Genomic DNA, 21,084 nt, shown 5'->3' on the forward strand with positions numbered 1-21,084 from the left:
ACTTCCATAGTGATACCACCTTGGAAACCTAAGGAGGGGTCGTTATGAGTCGGATCCAACTCAATGGCAATGTGTTTGGTTTGGTTTGGTTTAATGGCCAATGATTATGAGCATCTCTTCATGTAATATCTGGCCACCTGAATATCCTCCTTGGTGAAGTGTCTATTCATGTCTTCTGCCCATTTTTCAACCAGATTGTTAATTCTTTTGGTGCTGAGGCATTGGAGTTTTCTACAAATCTTAGAGATAAGTGCCTTGCCAGATATGTAATTATTGGCAAATATGAATTTGTTGCTGTCATTTTTGTTATGTGCTTTCTCATGGTGTCAGTTTCTTTGTTCCATATAATTTTCTATGCTGAGCTCATTTTGTTTATTAATTGTGTTATCACTTCCTTCATTGCTATTGTTTTAGTATTTGCTGAATATTTATGCTGGTCCTCTTTTTTATTTTGATGTGAAAGTTTATCATTTTCTTCGAGGTTACCCTGTGATTTATAGTTTTCTTCCCAAGTTTAGAACACTCTGGTCTATCTTCTAGCTCCCACAGCTAGGAAGTAGCACTGCTGGGTTGCAAAAATGGACTTTCTGACTCCACAGCCCAAGCTAGAACAGCTACCCTAAGTGTTTTGGAGGCAATATCTGAGTGCTCTAGACCTGCGCACAGTGGCAGATATAGTTTGGTGACCTTTAGACCACTCGTGGTCTTCTGCTCTTCCCTATTCTTTGGTACAGACAATTGAGGATTTCTCAAAGGTATGGAATGTATGTAACTTCTTGACACGTATCCCAGTTCCATCTTTTAACCTCATTGCCTCCCAGAGAAAATCCTGGAACCACCACTCCCTACAATGTATTTATAATTCACACCTTGGTAGGCTATATGCATGTATGCATGCATGTGCACACACATGTGCACACACACACTCAGCACACACCATTTTATGTTTTGTATTTGATCCAATTTAGAAACAGCACCCATGCCCTGTGCATGTACAGCCTCTGTTTCATGCTCCACGGGGGATCCATGTTCTCTGTGATTCATCCTTGCAAGGTGGGTCATGTGTCCTTTGCCTTTTCCTCTGGGATCCAGTGCGTGCAGCTCTATCAGCCTCCTGTCCTGTGACCAACACCCAATCCAGCTCATTAGAGAGACAGAGTTGGTCAGCAGAGGCACTTGAAGCCAGGCAGAGGGACGGCTTCCCTAATGCTGGGGGAGGTGTTTGAGGTGCTGCCTTTGAGAGGTTATTGGGCAGGGCTGAATTAGTTTAAGGAGCTCTGGTGGTGCAGTGGTTAAAGCATTCAGCTGCTAACCAAAAATTTCAAACCCACCAGCTGCTCTGTAGGAGAAAAATGAGGCAGTCTACTTCTGTAAAGATGTACAGCCTTGGAAACCCTGTGGGGCAGTTTGACTCTGTCCCAGAGGTTTGCTATGAGTTGGAATCAATTTCATGGCAGTGGGTTTGGTTCGAGTTTCCTCTCAGTTTCAGATCCCACAGAAGCAGAGTCTGGAAAGAACATGACAATGAGTGAGTTACACTATGGGCAACTGAGGCTCACTCCTTCTGGAAACCCTTGGAAAGAATGAATAGAACACACTTCAGAATTGTACTACTGAGGAGGAAGCTGGGGGCATTTATCCACCAGCTCCCGTCCCTTTTGGGGGTGTTAACTCTCCAGCACTTCTTGCCAACTCCTCTCTGGTGCAGAGAATGCTCCAAAGCTCTTAGGCAGAGAGAGGAGGCCTTCCAAACGAATGGGAATTATCCATCTAAGATGTTGATGTCTCTGGCATGGGCAGGGCATCAATAGTACCTCAAGAAGAATACCAAGTCCTCAGTATCCCAGTCCTGGGATTCCCAAGGCCTCTAGCCCTCCCTCCTCTCTGCCATCAGCTACTGGGACCTCTACCCTCCAGGCTGCAACCATTCCTTTGATGTAGCACAGCCTGGTGTTTTCAGCCCTTCTGGGGAAGTTCATCCTCGCATCTCCTCTATAGGCTTCCTGGTGCAGCTGGATCCTGGCTGCCATTTGTGGCCTCCCTTTTCCTCTGCTCCCAGGTATATGTGCTCCTCCGTGCTGCAAAGAGCGCTGGCTGCCCCTCTTGTCTGGATTCTGCTGGCCCTCCTTGATGGGAAGTGTTTCGTGTGTGCCTTCAGCAGCTCCGTGGACCCTGAGAAGTTTCTGGATCTTGCCAACATGACCCCCAGCCAGGTGCAGCTCTTCCTGGCTAAGGTGCCCTGCAAGGAGGATGAGCTAGTCAGGGACAGCCCTGCCCGAAAGGCAGTATCTCGCTACCTTCGGTGCCTGTCGCAGGTAATTGGAGTGGTGGTCACCATTAGAGTCCCCTTCATTGCCTCTGGCATCAGTGGTGGAGGCCAAGACCAGAGGGCCCAGTATTCCCTTCACCACAATCCCTGGCCCCAACTGCCTTCCCCAGGCCTGGCAAATATCCTGCATTGGTTCCAAAGGAGGTAGGGTGAGGTGTTGTTACCTGAAAAATGCGAGAGTCCAGCCCTGGAGCGGTGCAGCCAATAGTCCACGCCAGAGTTCAAGGAGGAGAGAAGAATTTTAATCATAAGATGCATCAGTGAGAGACGGATGGGGTCTCAGTGACTCCAGAAACAACCACTTTGCTCAGTGCTTACAATTAAGGGATCTTATATCCAAAGGAAAAGAGACATAGCAAGCATGTAGAGTAGTTAGCAATTTTCCAAAAGCTATATAGGACAATGGGTTATTAAGAAAGAATGTTTCTTGTGAGTTCCCAGCAGTCAAGTAATCCTTACGAGGCTCCATCAGCGTTTGCCAAAGTACAGGTGGCTGGTCCCAAAGTCCAGCCCAAAACCCAGAAGGCTTTATTGACACAGGTGGCCGTGCCTTAGATCTCAGGGGTACAGCAGGAAATGATAACTGTATCTTAGAGAGAGAACAGTTTAATTATAACACAAGGTTGAAGCCAGGCTTTACAGAAATGGCATCTTAACTAAAAATATGAAGTCTTACCTCATCAGTATGGACTCGGGGTTAACATCTTCTTCCTCCCACCACTAGAGCCCCAGCCTTGGGCTCTAGCCACCAAAAAGTATTTGCATAAATGCACTGCACAGAAAGCACCACTCAAAGGATGCAGATAATAGACAAATAAACCTTACCCTTTAGGAAGCTAAAACACGCTCATGGCAAATGTAGATGCAGTGGAGAGAAGACCAGAGGACTTGATTCTGGTCCAGACTGTGACCTTAGCCAAGTCCTCCTCCTTCTGGACCCCTGTTTCTCCTGAAAAACAAATGGAGGGGTCTTCTTCACCATGATGGTCCCTGTGGGCTCTATTCTCATTAATGCAGTGAGACTATCACGGGATATGCAGTCAGAGAGACCAGGGTTTGAGTCTCAATTCAGCAGTCCTGTCAAGTTAGCAAGTTGCTTGCTTTTCTGCTCCTCGTGTGTGAAATACTGAGCTTAAAATTTGTATAAAGAGGGTTCGTATGAATGGGCAAGTGAAAGAGTTTTGTAGATTGTTGAAATCATATCTGCAAATGATAAGGATTCAAGTATGTTTTTGTTTGGGGTGTAGAGGAGTGTCTCTCTGTATCAGGTCACACGGTCACTCCAGGTTTAAGTCAGGTCTGGAAGAGACTGTAGTTCAGATGTGTACAGAGGAGGGGGGAAGCCACAGGTGTGAGCTCTAGCCTTAGAGAACAACTTCCAGTTTTTCTCACCTTTGCTCATGCTGGTTTCTTGCCTGTTGATACCTTGCTGTTACTACTCATCCTACTGGTCTCGCTTCAATGCCATTGCCTTTCCTGAGCCCTCATGTTCAGGTTGGGTGAGTTCCTCCTCTGGATTCCCATGACTTCCTGTCCCCCCTCCTGTGGCACTTTGTCACTCATCATCTACTGTCCATTCCCCCCCATCAAAGAGTGGCTCTGTGAGAACAAAGACTGGGCCCCCAGTACCTCACACCATGTACCACAAAATGTAGGATGGATGAATGCATAGATGGATGAAACAGATTTGAGAATGAAGGAAGGGATGAGTCAAAAGAGGAGAGAATGGCAGATGGATGGAATGGTGGATGATAAAGATTGGGAAGATGGATAGATAGGATGAAGGATGAACAGATGGAAGGATGGCTGGGAGAATAACTGTATAGGCAAATTATGGATAGATAATCAGATGAGAATGGATGGATGGATGGATGGATGGAGATTGTTGGATATATAATGGATTCAAGGATAGGTGGATGAGTGGAAGGGAGAATAGAGGAATAGGTAGGTTGATAGACAGAGGGACAGATGGGAGGATGGTTGGGTGATGGATGGCTGAATGGAAGGACTGATTAATTTGAGAAAAGCTGGGAGGGATAAGTGAGGGGAGGGACTTTGGAGCACTTTTGCCACGCTGTGCATCTGCATCCAACCTTGTGTCTCCCCACCCATCAGGCCATCGGCTGGAGTATCACCCTGCTGCTCATCATTGCGGCCTTCTTGGCTCGATGCCTGAGGCCCTGCTTCGATCAGACAGTCCTTCTGAAACGCAGGTACTGGAGCAACTACGTGGACCTGGAGCAGAAGCTCTTCGATGAGACTTGCTGTGAGCATGCGCGGGACTTTGCGCACAGGTGCGTGCTGCACTTCTTTGCCAGCATGCAGAGTGAGATGCGGGCATGGGGGCTGCGGCAGGAGACGGGAGGCAGGCACCTTGAGCCCCCAGAAGTACCTGAGCCTGGGGAGGGACTGGATGGCCATAGCGTGAAGGCCCACCTACGTGCCATCTCCAGCAGAGAGCAAGTGGACCACCTCCTGAGCAGCTGGTACTCCAGCAAACCACCACTCAACCTAGCATCATCCCCTGGGTTCTGGGGTGGCCTTAGCCACCGTGCCCCCATGGTGGCACCAGGCACCAGGCTGTCCCAGCACACTGATGTGTAGTGAGTCCCCCAGACCTGAACGGTGGCAGTGTGGCAAGTGAAAATTCTGCAGGGACATGGATGTGGGGCTTTCTGGGCTGTGGGAACCCCAAGGCAGGCGCCCTAACCCTTGTTGGCCTCCTTTCCAAAACAGCCCCATCCCTCCCCAGGTTTCTGAGTGTGTCCTCATATGTGCTGTCTGGCAGTGCTCCACAAAACATGAATGTGTTCACTGTTGTCCTGGAGACCTTGTTACAGGCAGGCTCTCATTCAGGACTGGGTCTGAGATTCTGCATTTCTAGCAATCTCCCAGGTGTTGCGGATGTTTCCTGTCAGTGGACCACACACTTTGAGTAGCAAGAGTCTAAATAGATCTGTGATGGGTTCTGGGTGCTAGATGTCTGGATTCTAATTTTTTAATAATAGTAATAAACACACGCTTATATGATGGTTACTATGTGCCAGGCATTGTTCTAACTTCTTTACATATATTAACTCATTTAATCCCTATGACAGCCTTATAAGGTAGGTATGATTAGCCCTATTTTTGAGAAGAGAAAACTGAGGCATTCAGAGGTTAAGTTGCAGACTTTTGAGTCTACTCCAAACTACTGCATTAATCTGCTCTCTCAATAATTCTGAGTATGTATTTGGTTTCAGTGCTGTGGTTGAATTTCCTGCAGTTTCCAGCAGGGTTCTCAGGAGTTCTAGCAAATTCTGCTCATTGAATTCCTCTGGAAAGTACTAGTTAGTGCTTCTTGCTGGCAATTGCAGATGAATAGTTTTACGTTTCCCCATTGAGGGGATTTTTCTGTTTTTGAGTGTTAAGGGGCTGACCCTTCTTCCAGCTCCCATCTTCCCAAGTTCCACCAATTCTTTTTCTAGCCAACAAGGCTGAGCAGCCCTGCCTGGTCCACCAGGGTTAACTGTGCTGGAAAACATGCCAAACAGTCTGTGGCAGCCCAAACCGGAAGGGTTTGGGGCAGAGCCCCTCCCTGACGACTCACACACACACATCCTGCATTCTGCCTCTATCAGCAAAGATGGTGGCCATGCACATGTGGCTCTGCGGTTTCCCCCATGCCTTTCTGGTCCGCAGGGCCTGGGGTTGCTGCACAGAAGCCCCAGGATGCCCCCCTGAAGCCCAGTGGCCCCCATCAGGCCATCTCAGCTCTCCTGAGCTCTAATCAACGGGTCCTGTGAGATCAAACAATCCCTACAATTCAACCTCCCTGACCCCCCCTCACCCCCACCCCCCAACTCCCGGATGTGGTCAAGCCATGCAAACTTCTGAAATGGTACTGGGGTGGGGCAAAATTTAGGCAAAATTAGCAGTGACTGAGTGGGGAGGGAGGAGGGAGAACTTGGAGGGAGTCCAGTGAGCTCCCGGGCTGGAGAAAGACAGGCTCAGGGGCTCCACTCTGGGCTGAAGGGAAGCAGTGTCTGGACCGTTAAAGGCCCCTGGCTGCGATCAATACTCTTGCCTTCTGCTAACAAGCAGTTATTGAGCACCTACTGCATACTGTGCCAGGGATAATGAAATGCAGAATACACAGATGACCTGCCCCTGCCCTCAAGGAGCTCACTGTCTGGTGGGGGACAGAGATGGGTGTGAAAATCATTAAAATCAAAGCAAAAATGTGTAAGTGCTAATTGAGGCAAGCTATGGGCCACAGGGATTCAGCAGGGAGAATAATCACTCCAAACTGGGGTATCAGGGAAGGTTTCGTGAAGGAGATACGTGCCATCTGAGTGGGTCCTGAAGGAGGGGGAAGGGTTTAGACAAATGGAGGTAGATGGACAGAGGGCAGAGCACATCGAGGAAGGAAACAGTAAGAATAAAGGCATGGGGTTTGAAGAGGGGTACCACATGTTTTATTTATTCATCCAACAAACATTTATTGATTGCCTAGAGTAAGCAAATATTTACTGATTGCCAAGAGAGTAAGCAGATATTGTTGTTGTTAGGTGCCATTGAGTTGCTTCCCACTCACAGTAACTCTATAGGACAGAGTAGCACTGTCCCATAGAGTTTCCTAGACTGTAATCTTTATGGGGGCACATCATCAAGTCTTTTCTCTCTCGGAACGGCTGGTAAGTTTGAACCACTGACCTTTTGTTTAGCAGCTGGGTGTTTTAACCATAGAACCACCAGTGCTCCTTAACAGACACATACCCAAAAAACAAAACCAAACTAGTTTTGACATTGAGTTGATTCCAAGTCACGTCAATCCTATAGGACAGAGTAGAACTGCCCCATAGAGTTTCCTAAACTGTAATCTTTACAAAAGCACATCCTTCTTCCATGGAGCAGCTGGTGGATTCAAACCCCTGACCTTTCAGTTAGCAGCCAAGCACTTAACCACTGCACCACCAGGACTCTAAGATACACATACAAAAAAAAAAAAAAAAAAACCCACTCCCAGGGGGTTGTATCCGACTCATAGCAACCCTTTCTTGGGTTTCCGAGGCAGTATCTCTACAGAAGTAGATTGCCCAGTCTTCCTTCTGAGGAGTGACTAGTGGGTTTGAACCTCCCGCCTTCTGGTTAGCAGTCAAATGCCTTAGGCACTATGCCACCAAAGCTCCCAAGATACACATAGTCCTATTTTAATGGAATTTCTAGTCTGGAAGGAGAAATAGAACATAACCAAGTTAAAAAAAAAAAAAAAATGGAGAAGTAATCAGACTACTCAGACAAGAGAAAAGAACTTTGGCCCAAGGGTTGAATGGCTCACTCCAAATGATGCCATCAAGCCATGCTCCCCAAGCCCAGCACCCAGTCACTCACTCTCTGGGTCCTCTGCCTTTGACAGCCTTCAGGTCCATGAAGACATTTTCTCCCACCCACTTTGCTCTCTTTTCCAGGTAATGCCTCTTTCCTTTTTTAACCATTCCCCAGATGATGTGGTTTGAAACCCCAAAACCTCTTTGCCATCATCCATCCACACTCCTGTTTGTTCACCTCTCTCTGAGAGAGAGATGCCTGGGACAGCACACAACACACCCCCAGGACTGAGAGACATAGATGAGAGGCTTCCACCTGGCTCCAAAAGACCCTCCCCTACCTGGAGAGCAGCTGTCTTGGGAGCCCAGGTTCACTCCCCAAGCCTCGCCCATGCTGGGTCATAGCCTTCTTGACCCAGGCCTGTGAGAAGGGGCTCTCTTCTGAGAGACACAGTGGCCAGTTGGGCAAGAAACAAAGGTTCTAGAAGAGTGAGCATTGGCTGTACCCGCCCGCCCCCAACCCTGTGCCTGGGCAGCTACACCCCAATCTAGACCAGTTCGGCATGAGGAAAGGAAGAGGGAGGAAGCCTTGAAGGTTTCCGCTCAGGATTTTTAACTTCATCCTGCTGGCAGTTGGGGATAAGAGATAAGAGCCTGGAGGCAAGGTCAGGAGGAGGAAGGATATTTGGTGTTGACCCACTGCAACGATGATGCCTGGAGCTGCAGGAATGGATGCGGTTGTCAGGGGAGAGAGGCTTGAGTGAGAAGAGGAAGGACCAAGAACTTTAGCATTGTGGAGGAGGAAGAGGAAGCAGCAAAGGAGAACAAGAGAAGTGATCACAGGGCCAGAGTCCAGAACAAAGCCAGGGAGGAAAGAAGTTCAAGATGGGGGGAAGATAACAAGTCCAGTGCTTCAGAGACCCAAGATGGGGAGGACAGAGTGAACTATACTGGTTATTAGCAACTGCTTGTGTCAGAGGATAGCTCACCTGGGAGGTGGGACAGGAAAAACAGACGGGTAGATTTTTGTAGGATTGAATCAATATAAATCTCTGGACGTCTGCCCCACCCAAGGTTATAAAAAGCCAAAGATTTGATGACTGCTCCAACTTATAATATTCATATGGGAGGGACCATCAGCATCCCATAGGGAAAGGCACCTGGACCCAAAGGCTGTGATAGGGAGAAGCAGGATGCTGTCCACACTAGCACACTTCCACTTCCAGGGTCTTGTAGAAAATGAAAGAGCTCTGTACTCTGCTTTCTCCACCCAATACATTGAGGCCACATGGCATGACTCCTCCTTACCTATGGTGGACCAGCTCTGTTGGGGCACTCAAAGGGGGCTGTAGGAGAGGAAGGGTACCCCTGAGGGACTGGAGATGAGCAATGGGAGATGGTCTGGAGTGGTAAGTGGTGGCAGAGCAGAGATGACACTGGGCTGCCTAGAAGCAAGTTTGAACATCCATCAACCTTTTGGGTCCAGCCCTTTCCCCCACCCACCCTCTCACACAAAAGACAGGTGCTTTTCAGCCCTCCCCACTCCTCATAAAAACCAAACCCACAGGGAAATCCCACACCAGAATGACGAGTACTGTTTCTTACTTCTCCGAGTTCTTGCCTCCCCACAAATTATCTTGGTCCAAGGCTTACTTCTCTAATTTGTTTACTTACTCATGCATGCATTCATTCAGCACTGCAATGCAGTGAATTATTTCATATGGGCCTTCTAGCCATAGTCTTTGTAACTCCCACCAAATGATTGGTTGGAACTATGAAAATGTGAGGTGCTTGTGGCCCACCAAGGGGATTGGATAGCTTGTTAATAATGTAAATAAGGTGCATAGCACCTCGTGGGGGTGGGACCATGCAAATAAAGAATATACAACCCTAATGAGGGGATTGGTCAGTTTCCCACTAGGCTTAAAACGAGCCATCCCAGAAGTGGGAAGAGGTGAATCTCACTACCCTCAAGAAAGAAGAGCCAGGAGTGGAGTGTGTCCTTTGGATCCGAGATCCCTGCGCTGAACCTCTTTGATCCAGGAAACAGAGAGCTGTGACACCAGAGACAGTGAGAGATGGCAAAAGGCAGCAACTGAGAAACAGCAGCAGCAGAGACAGCAGAACCAAGAAACTGGCATGAGACAGAGCAGCAGGCTTCCTGGCCCACAGAGTGAGAAAGCTGAGCGCTTTCCGGAATAAGGAGTGGGACCTCTGAGCACTTACCGGCAGAGCTAACAGAGCTTCGTAACACTTGGCCAAGCAAGGAAAAGATCAAGGGGCTGTAGGGTCTGAGAGGCCGAGAGGTGTGCCTGCGAGCACTGCTGAGAAGAGGCTGTCTGATCAACGAACTGTACCCTGAGTTATTTCTGATCCTGAACTGTAACCTGTTACTTCCCTAATAAGCCCCATAATTCTGAGTATTGTCTGTGAATTCTGTAGCCATTGTAACAAATTATCGAACCCAGCAGAGAAGTAGAGAGTGCCCTGGGAGGAACAGTTGGTGTTAGAATTGGTAATAATGTTGGAGGGTAGAGGCACAGTCTGACCTCTGCCTCATAGGAATCAGTCTTGGGCTGTTGATCTTGAACCTCCCTCCCCTGGTTAAGTACCAGGCACACTGTGCTCGGCACTGGGAATATAGTAGTGAACAAAACAAATGCAGACCTTTTGGGCTTTATGGTGCAATGGGGACCCCAGATATTAAATAAAAACACCCCAAAATAATAAATAAAATTGTATTCAGTGTTGTGAAGGGAAAGTACATCCAAAGGCCTTTGAAAGCCTCTATCAGCAGGACCTATCTAAGCTGGGGATTCAGGAAGTCTCCCCTCAAGAAGTAACCATTTAGCTGAGATCTAAGGATGAACAGGAATTTTCCAGGTAAAGAGCAGAGGGGGAAGCATTCCAGGAGAAGGAACAGCACGTGCAAATGTCCTGAGGTGGGAAGGGGTTTGTCCTGCTTGAGGACTGAAAGCTGGCTAGTGAACTTCAGCACCGAGAGACCCTGTGGGAGAGTGGCTCCGGAGAGGTGAGTGAGCAGGTGGGGCCAGCTCTCACAGGGTCACATAGGCCCTGTTAAGGATTTGGGCGTCAGCCTTTGAAGTGAATTAAGTAAGAGTAATATAATCAGATGTCCACTTTTAAAAGAACTGGCGACAGCCTGTGAGTGGCTTGATAGGGGGCCAATGTGAACTGCAGGCAACAGCTGATGGGGCTGGATTAGAGTGGGATGGAGAGAAGCGGCAGATTAGAGGTATTTAGGAGATAGAATGAATTTGGGGTGCTCATGTCTGTCAATGGCCTGTTTAAAATATGATGCATAGAGCAGACCACTCTGTATAAACCAGGTGGGGACTGGGTTGTAAAAATAAAATGTCCATGCTTAACACAACAAAGATATTTCTCAGTCAAGCAAAGTCTTGATGTAAGTAAACAAGGGAGGGGGGATTGAAGGATGAGGCTCGCTCCACATAGTCACTTGAGGACCCAGGACACTCCACCATCTTGTGATGTCACCATTGAGACACATGGCATTTCCCAGAAGCAGATCCTGAGGCAAGGATGTGAGTCCAAAGTAGTTTATATGGAAGTGACGTCCCTTGAACACCAATAGGGCACAGGGGAAGTGATACAGGAAAAGAAAGGAAGTCAATGAAAAGTACACGCAGGAGCAAGCCAATTATTGCCGTGGGCAGCTAGAGTTCAATGCCACTAGGGAACTCTCCAAGACCTCACAGAACATGCCTTGCAGTAATCCCAACCAATGAATGAAGTAGATGGAGTCTCTATTCACCAATAAATGCTGTCTGTCATTGGTTAGGGCACTAATTCCAGCACTTCTGGTTTGCCTTGGGCCCAAGTGAATGTAATCCCAAAGCCATGAAAAAGTCCTCAAGTGTTTGTAGTGAGCAGCCTTTGCAATGTGAAGGTGAGTGCTGAGAAGGAATGGATGGGCATGGAGGCATCTGTTACACATGGCTTCTCAGGTCAGCAAAGCACGGGAAGAGAAAGAGCAGGGGACATGTATGGGATGGGGAGAGTTGGGCCAGAGCCGGACGTGGTTTAGATCACACCTATTGACCAGAACTCAATCACATGGCCTCAACCTGCAGAGGCGAAGAATTATAAGGAAGCATGTGGAAACTTTGGTGAGCATTACCACTTTTGCCACAGTGTACCCACTGCAGTAGAGTTGATTCCAACTCATAGCGACTCTACAGAACAGAGTAGAACTACCTCATAGGGTTTCCAAGGCTGTAATCTTTACAGAAGCAGATTGCCATCTCTTTCTCCCTCGGAGCTGCTGATGGGTTCCAACTGTTGACTTTTCGGTTAGCAGCTGAGCACTTTAACCATTGTGCCACCAGGGCTCCTTTTTCACAGTATACTACCTCTGATATGGTTTAGCTGATGCAGAAGAGAATCCTACTTAGGTAAAGGCCTCAGACCTCTGACAACACAGCCTGACAGTACAGATCTTGACAGCCATAGCTCACAGTTGGCACCTGCTTCCTCCACTGTCCATTCTCTGGGTGCCCCAAACGGTCACTGGTTGAGGGCAGCACCGTCTTGAGTACCATAGCCTCCTGCTCTCCCACGTAAAGTGGGCATTTTCCTAAAGGTACAGTGTCTGCTCTCCCAGGAGGCCCTTTGCATGCTGCTTTTCATGACATCCTTAACCCCTCCAAGGCCAAGGGAACTCACTAGCACTGGAATGGGTGTCAGGACAACATCCCTGAGTGCAGGAGGCGTGAGGGGGTGGTGCCGGTACACATTCCATAGTGGTAGCTGGGGGCAGCTTGCTGCCAACACTCGGAAAAGTTCAGTGGGGTGGTGACAACCTGCTTTTCATTTATACTTAGTAGTATGCTCTCGGAGTTATGGGGGAGAGGTAGGGAAGACACAAACCCACTGCCCCTGAGTCAATTCTGATTCATAGCAACCCTAGTGGACATAGCAGAACTACCCCCACAGGGTTTCAAAAGGTTTAAATCTTTATGGAAGCAGACTGCCTCATTCTTCTCCTGTGGAGGGGCTGATGGGTTCGAACCTCCTTTTGGGTAGAAGCTGAGCGCTTTAACCACTGTGCCACTACAGCTCTTTAGAGAACACACAAAGCACTACAGAACACACTATAAAAGAGTCCTGCTGATGTGGACAGAATAATGACACTCAAAGACATCCATGTCCCAATCCCTGGAGCTCGTGTATATAGTCCCTCCCCTGGCATGAGGGGCTCTGCAGACGTGATGAGTTAAGAATCTCTGGATGGGGAGTGTGGTAATTAAGTTTGTGTGCTAACTTGGCTGGGCCTAGTTGAGTGGCTGGGCAGCTGGATGTAGTTATTCCCCATGATGAGACTGGTAATCAACTCCATGGTAGAATCTACTGTGAGCAGCTGAGTAGCTGTCTTGGGGATGTGGTTCACTTCCTGTATATAGGAGAAGCCTTGGGGAATGATCTCCAGCTTATGGTACACTTGAATCTTTCATGTAGCTGTGTTGCTCAGTAGCCTGCCATGCTCTGCCAACCTTGGAACTTTCAATAGACTTGAATCAATGGACTGCTGTATTGTTTGGTAACATTGGGACTGTGTCTTTTCACCTATTGACCTTGGGCTTATAAGCCTCAGCAACCAGTAGCTGTCTGAGTAAAGAAAAGCCTCCAGCTTCAGTGGGCTGGGAGCAAGAAGCAGAGCTGAGGCCCAAGGTTGAGGGGCTTTCACCCAGTCCCTAGAGCCTGGCACTTTGAACTTAAACTTCTAGCTTCCAAAATGTAAGAGAATAAACTCCTGTTTGTTATAGCCATCCTATTTGTGGTATTTCTGCTAGAGCAGTACTAGGTAACCAAAACAGGGAGACTGGGCTGGGTTATCTGGATGGGCCCAAGGCCATCGCAGGGGTCCTTATAAGAAAGACAGGAAGGTCAGAGTCAGAGAAGGAGGTATGACAACAGAAGCAGAGATTGGAGAGATGCAAGGCCATTAGCCAGGGAATGTGGAAAAGGCAAAAGAAACAGATTCTCCCCTAGAGACTTCCGAAGGAAGGCAGCCCTGGATTGCCTTGATTTTAGCCAAATCAGATCCATTCTGGATTTCTGGCTTTCAGAACTGTAAGAGAATAAGTTTGTGTTGGTTTAAGCCACTAATATGGTAACTTATTACAAGAGCAATAGGAAACTAAATCGGGTTTTCTAAATGTGCTACTAAACTCGGGTGCAGAGGTGGTCATTAGTACTATTACGATATTATGAGAATTTGCTAGAGCTCACTATGTGCTGGGTCTGTGCTCAACTCTGAAGCCGCACCATCTCACTGGATCCTCACAACAACCAAAGGGATAGGCTCCACTTTGCAGATGAAAAGAACGAGGCGCCCAAGATCCGCGACCAGTATGGCAGGGCTGAGACTTGCACCCAGTCACTGGTCAGGTTGCTCTTAATCACTGTGTGACGTGATTTCATGCTAAGAACAAACTTGACTGTTCAGCCAATAAAATACTGTGCAGGGCCTTGTCGTGGAACTGGGTGGGCAGAGAGAGAGGAGATAGTACACCAAGAAGGTGACCCCAGAGGCCAACATGTCTCCCCAGGCAGGCACTCCATGCAATCTGTATCCCTTCTGTGGTCACTGACAGTGGGACCTTCTGGCCCCATGGGGCCTCAAGAGGCCAGACCCCTCTCCCATCTGCCCCCTACCCCCACTCCACCATTGGTCACCCACCCCTATCCCTCCATCTTCCAGAGGCGGTGCTTCCTAACTTGATGATACCAGGACATAGAGACAATGCCCACATTGGCACACGACAGTGGGGGCAAACTGGAGGGTTTGGAGACATCTACACAGAGCCTAAGGAGCTCTGGTGTGTCACAATTATACAGGTGCAATCTACTTCCGTAGTGATACTGCCTCGGCAACCGAAGGAGGGGTCTCTACAAGTCGGGTCCGACGCAACGGCACATAACAACAACAACAACCAGAAGGTTGGTGGTTCAAACCCACCAGCTGCTCCACAGAAGAAAGATGGGGTAATCTATAAAGATTTTCCACCTTAGAAACCCAACGGGGGTTGCTATGAGTCAGAATCAACTCAATGGCAGTGAGTTTGGTTTGGGTTTGGTATATGGAACCTGGTGGGGGAAAAAAAAAGATTACATTTTCTTTGTCTTCTATAATTGTACAGTGATGAAAATAAAGCGCAAAGTCCTAAGAAAGTTATTAAATACTGAGTGTTATGGGTTGAATTGTGTCCCCAATTGTATTGAAGTCCTAACCCCCGGTACCTGTGAATGTGACCCTATTTAGAAGTAGCATCTTTGCAGGTGTATTTAGTCAACATAAGGTCATAAAGAAGTAGAGTGGGTCCTTATCCAATGTGACTTGTGTCCCTATCAAATGAGGAGAAGAAACACAGAGACAGATACACAGAGGAACGGATGCCACGTGAGGACAGAAACAGACGCTGAGTTCGGCTGTCACAAACCGAGGAACAGCACAGGCTACACAAGCTGGAAAAGCAGAAAGAATCTTCCCCCTGAGCCTTTGGAGACAGCCTGGCTCTGCAGAAGGTAGGCACTTCGTCTCCAGGACTGTGAGAGACTGAATTTCTGGTGTTTGAAGCCACACCTCATGGTAATGTGTCATGGCAGCCGGAGAAGCCTAATACTCTGAATTTACATAAAACAGCCAAATGAAATTGTCTGGATTTTTTAACATAAGAAAATTTGAACTTGTGTCAGTGACTACAGCTTTTTAATATCAAACTTCATGTATAAAATGACCACATGCAATACCTATTCAAGGTTCTTTAATGATCTCTTCAAATGTTTGAAGCATTCCCCCTACAAATAAGTGATAGATTTAAAATAAATTTTCACAACTGTGCAAGAATATACAACAGTTCAGATGATATTTAAAGACCCTAACGTTCCGCCTTTACATTCAATGACAAATGTCACCAAAATCCTTGTGATGGTGAGAACAATGGATTTGGAATTCAACCAAACTTTTTTTTTTTTTAACGTCAAGTATTTTTAAATAATAATCTTGAAGTTAGTTTGCACCACATGCTCATGATTGGAGCAGGCACTCTGCAGCCAATTTGGGGACTGAAAAAGGGCACATCGGCCACCAGTGGGGAGACATGTCTGGTATATAAGACAGAGATTCCAGGTAACCACCTGGAGTCCCTCCTGGCCATCCTGTACTGCCACACCCCCACACCCATCACACCTTGGGCTATGCCGGGCTCTGGTGGCAGCTCAGATCACTTGTCAGAATCTATTGATGCTGCAATAGATTCCAGGGCAGACACATCTTTGGCTGGATCTCCCTCATCCTGCTCTCCACCTGTCGGTGTTCTCAGGGGAGCCCCTGACAAGAGTCCTCCAGGAGCTACCAGCCTGGGGGCTCCAGTTACCTCTGGCCCAGCCTGAGTGCCTAGGGGAGCAATCTCCTTCCCCACCTGTATAGTTGTGACACACTAGGGTTTCTACCTGGACTGGTAGGATAGGAGAACCTGATCTGGCCAAAAGAGAAAGGACAAAACATTCCTCCACCCCTTCTTCCACTCTCCAGTCCCATGGGAGAGCTAGTGTGGGGTCAAATCCCACTCCTCCTCCACCTACAAGCTGTGTGACCGTTAGCGCTCACTTACCCTCTTGTCCTCACCTCTGCAAGATGGGAACAACAGCACTATCCCATCAGGTTGCATGAGGATTACATGAGATGATGCATGTAAAGTGCCTGGCACAGGGGAAGCCTCAGCAGATGCCAGCTGATATTGGTCATACACAGACACACACATAGACCCCAATATGGTTAACACACACACGTGCAGATATACAGACCAGAGGCCCAGAGCCACAGCCAGCTCACACATGGGCACACCCATGGGATACACAGATCCATGGCAGCATGGAGATACCCTGTCTAGGCTCTGCCTTGGCCCAGCTCCACCCTTTGCCCCACAGGAGCCATCTGGATGGAGCTAGATCTACTGGGAGAGCTACCCAGGCATCAGAGGGAGACTTAACCCCTCCTGCTTTGATGTGTGGGTGCTGATGGCTCTTGCAGACCACTCTAGAGGCCTAAGCCCTAGGCATGCAACCCCCCACCTAGGGTTTCCCTTTTTTATACAATCTGGAGGAGAGGAGGTAGGAAGAAGGACCAGGAAAGGGTTTGTCATCCACAACCCATAACACAGACACATCCACAGAGACATTGGCAGACCAAACACAAACCCCCATAAAACCCATCACCACTGAGTCAATTCTGACTCATAGTACCCCTATAGGACAGAGTAGAATGGCCCCATAGGGTTTCCAAGGCTATAATCTTTATGGAAGCAGAATGCCACATCTTTCTCCTGCAGAGCAGCTGTTGGGTTTGAAACACTGACCTTTTGGTTAGCAGCTGAGCACTTAACCAGCAGGGCTCCTGAACACAAAGATACCTACCTACTCACAGGTTCCAGCTCCTGGCCTTGCAGGGAGGAGACCTGACAACTTCTCAAATGCAAACCTCTCACTCTAACATGATGCTTTTTCCTCTGTGCCATGCCTAACTCTACCACCACCACTGCCACCATCCCATTGCCAAAGTCACTACTACCATCACCATCACCACCATTACTTCTGTCACCGCCATCCTCACCACCACTATCACCATCCCTCCATCCCATTATCACCTTCACCTCCATCAGCACCATCGCCACCACCGCCATTATCACCCACATTACAGTCACCACCATTACTGCCATCACTGCATCATACCCTCTTTGTCTGAACTGATGGAGAAGCCCTCTTGGATCCGGACACAGTGTGGACAGGCAGGAGGAGGGTGATTGATTCACAGAAGCCCAGAGGTTCAGGCTCTGGCCTCTGCAGCAACCCTGGGTTCTCCCAGACTCCAATCCTACTGCAGACAGCCCTCCAGACTGTGTCTGAGCCTGCCTTCCCCTTGCCCTCTCCCTCCCACATCCTGAGAATGGTCCCAATCAGGTGCAACCCTGTGGTTTCCCACTGCTAAGACAGCTCTGGAGAGAAACCAGCCAGACAAGTGAGAAGGGGAGGGGCAGAACTCTGGCTGCACCCACAGGATTGGCCAATCTGCACCTTCTGGGCCAGCACCTGATTAGAAGGTTCCTCAAAGGGATAGTGACCTCAGCTACTGCCCTGAGCCCTGTTGGTCTCAGCCAGGAGGGCCCCGAGTCATGAGGTGGGCACACAGTGGGTGGTCGTGAGTGGGGAGGAGGCCCACGGGCCCCGTGGGGGGCACGATGGACAAGTTCCGGATGATCTTCCAGTTCCTACAGTCCAACCAGGAGTCCTTCATGAACGGCATCTGTGGCATCATGGCTTTGGCCAGCGCCCAGATGTACTCGGCCTTTGACTTCAACTGCCCCTGCCTGCCAGGCTACAATGCGGCCTACAGTGCCGGCATCCTGCTGGCACCTCCCCTGGTGCTCTTCCTGCTCGGCCTGGTCATGAACAATAATGTGTCTATGCTGGCTGAAGAGTGGAAGCGGCCACTGGGCCACCGGGCCAAGGACCCAGCAGTGCTGCGCTACATGTTCTGCTCCATGGCCCAACGTGCCCTCATCGCGCCTGTCGTCTGGGTAGCCGTCACACTGCTTGACGGCAAGTGCTTCCTCTGTGCCTTCTGCACGGCCGTGCCCGTGGCTACACTGGGCAATGGCAGCCTGGCACCTGCCTTGGCTCCCCCCGAGCTTGCCCGCCTGCTGGCCCGGGTCCCCTGCCCTGAGATCTACGATGGCAACTGGCTGCTGGCCCGCGAAGTGGCTGTGCGTTACCTGCGCTGCATCTCCCAGGTGAGGGGGTCATGTGGCCTCGGGCTGGGACACTCTCTACAGGCAGGTTCCCTCTGGAAGGACTCTGACCCCTCACCCCTTAGAATGGGGCCTCCTCAGGGCAGTCGTGCCTCCCCATCACACTGAAGTCCTCCAGACAGGACTGAACCTTCTCCCTAGATGGAGCTCCTTGGAGCTGAGGTTGTTTTCTGAACTCAGACAGGGCTTCTGAAGGCCAAGCAGGTCCCTTCCCTCAGAGAGGAGCCGCCTGGGGAAAGCACTGTGGTTCTCTCAGGCCAGAGGCTTCTGGAGAGCAGGTCTGTCCCCTATCCTGAGGTCCCCAGAGCCAGCCCCACATCCTCTGTCCTGAGCTTGGAAGCCTGGGAGAATTTGCATCCTTTTGCTCTCCCAGGCCTAGGCAGTGGTGAGGCCAGTGGGTGGGGGGGGGCATTTGGGTACATTTCCCTGGCAAATGCCTCCAGCTGGAGTTTCCTGGCTTGGGGAGTGGGAGCTGAGGGTCTGGGTGAGGGATATGACTAAAGCCAAGGTGGAGGTGCTCAAGTCCCAATCCCAGGTTCTCCCAGCCCTGCTCTCCCATCCTCTCTCCCCCCTGGGCCCTCACTAGTCTAAGCCTTTCCAGACTGCATAGTGTAGGAGAACAACCCAGTGACATGTCATGCAGCCGTAGGACCAGGGGCTGTCAAGGAGAGGACAGGGGCCTGGGCCTGCCCTCTAAAGCCTAGAGAAACGTGAACACTCTGCTTTGGCAAGTCCAGACACCCCTGGCTCCCCATCTCCAGCCAGGACCCCACTAGGTCTCCATCAACCCTCAGGTGCCCTGCGTGGACGTTACACCATGGGCGTCTGACATCAGACTGCTTCTCCTCACCCTTCACCTCCCCTCCTGTGGGGCCCCTCCACCATCACCCCAGGCCTCAGAGTCCAGGGCAGCTGGCCCTCCCCCTGACCTTAAAACTATCAAGTCATAAGCTGCAAGTCCCCCCAGAGGTCCCAGGCTGTCTGGCCTATGCACCTGTTGCATTTGGCCTTCAGTGATGTTAAACTTTAGCATGAGTGGACAAGTCCAAAACCAGAAAAGTTCACATGAAAATCAGATTTCCAGCTTCCTTTAAACATCAAAAGATCCAGCCCATCGTGCCCAGGCTTCCTCAGGGAATAGCAGGGGGTAGCGCCCCCACCCCGACGGAGCACATGCTCTTGCCTCCCCTCCCGGAAGTCTGTTCTGCCATCACCCTCCCGTACCCCCATCCTGATCTGGCCAAACGCTTCTCTGGGGCTTGACTCTGGAGCCCAGGTTAGGGGAACCTGCTGCCCAGTGGTATTGGCGGAGCAGAGCTGGAGCCCAGGAGCCCTGTGCTCTTCGAGGTAGAGTTTGAATGCTTGATCCCTTGAGGGCCCAGCTCAGAGCCCAGCAGAGAGGAGGTGTTGAGTCAGTGCCTGGAGAGTGAATGGCAGACAGGACCAGGAGCTGAAGGAAAGCCACAGACTCAGAAAAGGAAGGGTCCCTATGGCCTGGGAAAGTCAAGGAAGGCTTCCTGAAGGAAGAGGCGTGGTTAGCAGTGACCTAGTGGCATCAAAATATCTAACTGGTTACAAACTATGTACCAGACACTGTGCTAAGTGAAGGATCACATTCAGTCCTCACAACAACCCTAGGAAAGAGACGCTATCATCAGCCCCATTTTACATGTGGGAGAACCAAGGTATAGAGAAGGCCTTGCTCCTGGTCAACAGGCAGCCTTGATTCTAGGTTCTGCCCACTGAGCACCAGGCCTACACACCAGGTGCTTTACATACAAGACCTCCTCTCCACAAGGAAGGCACATCTACGCCCATTTTACAGATAGGGAAATGGAGACCAAGAGGGAAATTCACTTGCCCAGCCAATGCCCGTTTCCCTAAAGGCCCTGACATAGCGTGCTCAGGTGCAGGGGACAGGAGGGCAGTGCTGGCTGACTCTCTCCTCTCTTCTGCAGGCACTGGGCTGGTCCTTCGTGCTGCTGACCACGCTTCTGGCCTTCGTGGTGCGCTCCGTGCGGCCCTGCTTCACGCAGGCCGCCTTCCTCAAGAGCAAGTACTGGTCCCACTACATCGACATTGAGCGCAAGCTGTTCGATGAGACATGCACAGAGCATGCCAAGGCCTTCGCCAAGGTCTGCATCCAGCAGTTCTTTGAGGCCATGAACCAGGACCTGGAGCTGAGTCATGCCCAAGGGGTGCTGGCCACAGCCACTGCTTCCCCGGCTACCACCGACGGTGCCAGGGAGGAGAGGGAAAAGCTGCATGGCATCACTGATCAAGGCACCATGAACAGGCTGCTCACCACCTGGCACAAATGCAAACCACCACTGCGGCTGGGCCAGGAGGAGCCATTGGTGGGTAATGGCTGGGCCGGGGGAGGGCCCCAGCCCTCGCGCAAGGAGGTGGCCACCTACTTCAGCAAAGTGTGAGCTGTGGTCAGCTGAAGAGGCAGGAATGAGGCTCTGAACCCACAGGCTCTCAGAACCCCAAACCAGGCTGTAGGTGCTGAGCAGTAAGCCCCTAGGGCAGAGCCACATTTGGGACAGGAAATTGTATGCAGGCACTGTCACATGACCCTGGATGGCTCTGAGGC

General features: G+C 49.9%; 2 protein-coding genes across 2 annotated transcripts in view; both read left to right on the plus strand.

The window, feature by feature from the left end:
• Positions 1 to 4,933, plus strand: part of CALHM3 (calcium homeostasis modulator 3) — a 6,657-nt gene extending 1,724 nt beyond the window's left edge. Inside the window, exons 2-3 of the mRNA XM_007939874.1 lie at positions 2,060 to 2,315; positions 4,445 to 4,933. Coding sequence (XP_007938065.1) covers positions 2,060 to 2,315; positions 4,445 to 4,933 — 745 coding nt within the window. The remainder of the gene's footprint in view (positions 1 to 2,059; positions 2,316 to 4,444) is intronic.
• Positions 4,934 to 17,918: 12,985 nt separating this feature from the next.
• On the plus strand, positions 17,919 to 20,920 carry CALHM1 (calcium homeostasis modulator 1). Its single transcript, XM_007939875.1, has 2 exons — positions 17,919 to 18,470; positions 20,447 to 20,920. Exons 1-2 carry the CDS (start codon positions 17,919 to 17,921, stop codon positions 20,918 to 20,920), a joined length of 1,026 nt encoding a protein of 341 aa, XP_007938066.1.
• The last annotated feature ends 164 nt before the right edge of the window (positions 20,921 to 21,084 follow it).

The sequence above is a fragment of the Orycteropus afer genome, unplaced genomic scaffold, assembly GCF_000298275.1.
Source record: "Orycteropus afer afer isolate SDZICR_OR568_19922 unplaced genomic scaffold, OryAfe1.0 scaffold00064, whole genome shotgun sequence".
In the NCBI taxonomy this organism is placed as follows: Eukaryota; Metazoa; Chordata; class Mammalia; order Tubulidentata; family Orycteropodidae; genus Orycteropus; species Orycteropus afer.

Excerpts from the sequence above, each read along its gene's own strand:
- CALHM1 (XM_007939875.1), top strand. The coding sequence starts at position 17,919 with ATGGACAAGTTCCGGATGATCTTCCAGTTCCTACAGTCCAACCAGGAG. Across the intron at positions 18,471-20,446 it reads ACCTGCGCTGCATCTCCCAG|GCACTGGGCTGGTCCTTCGT; the intron begins GTGAGGGGGTCA and ends TCTCTTCTGCAG.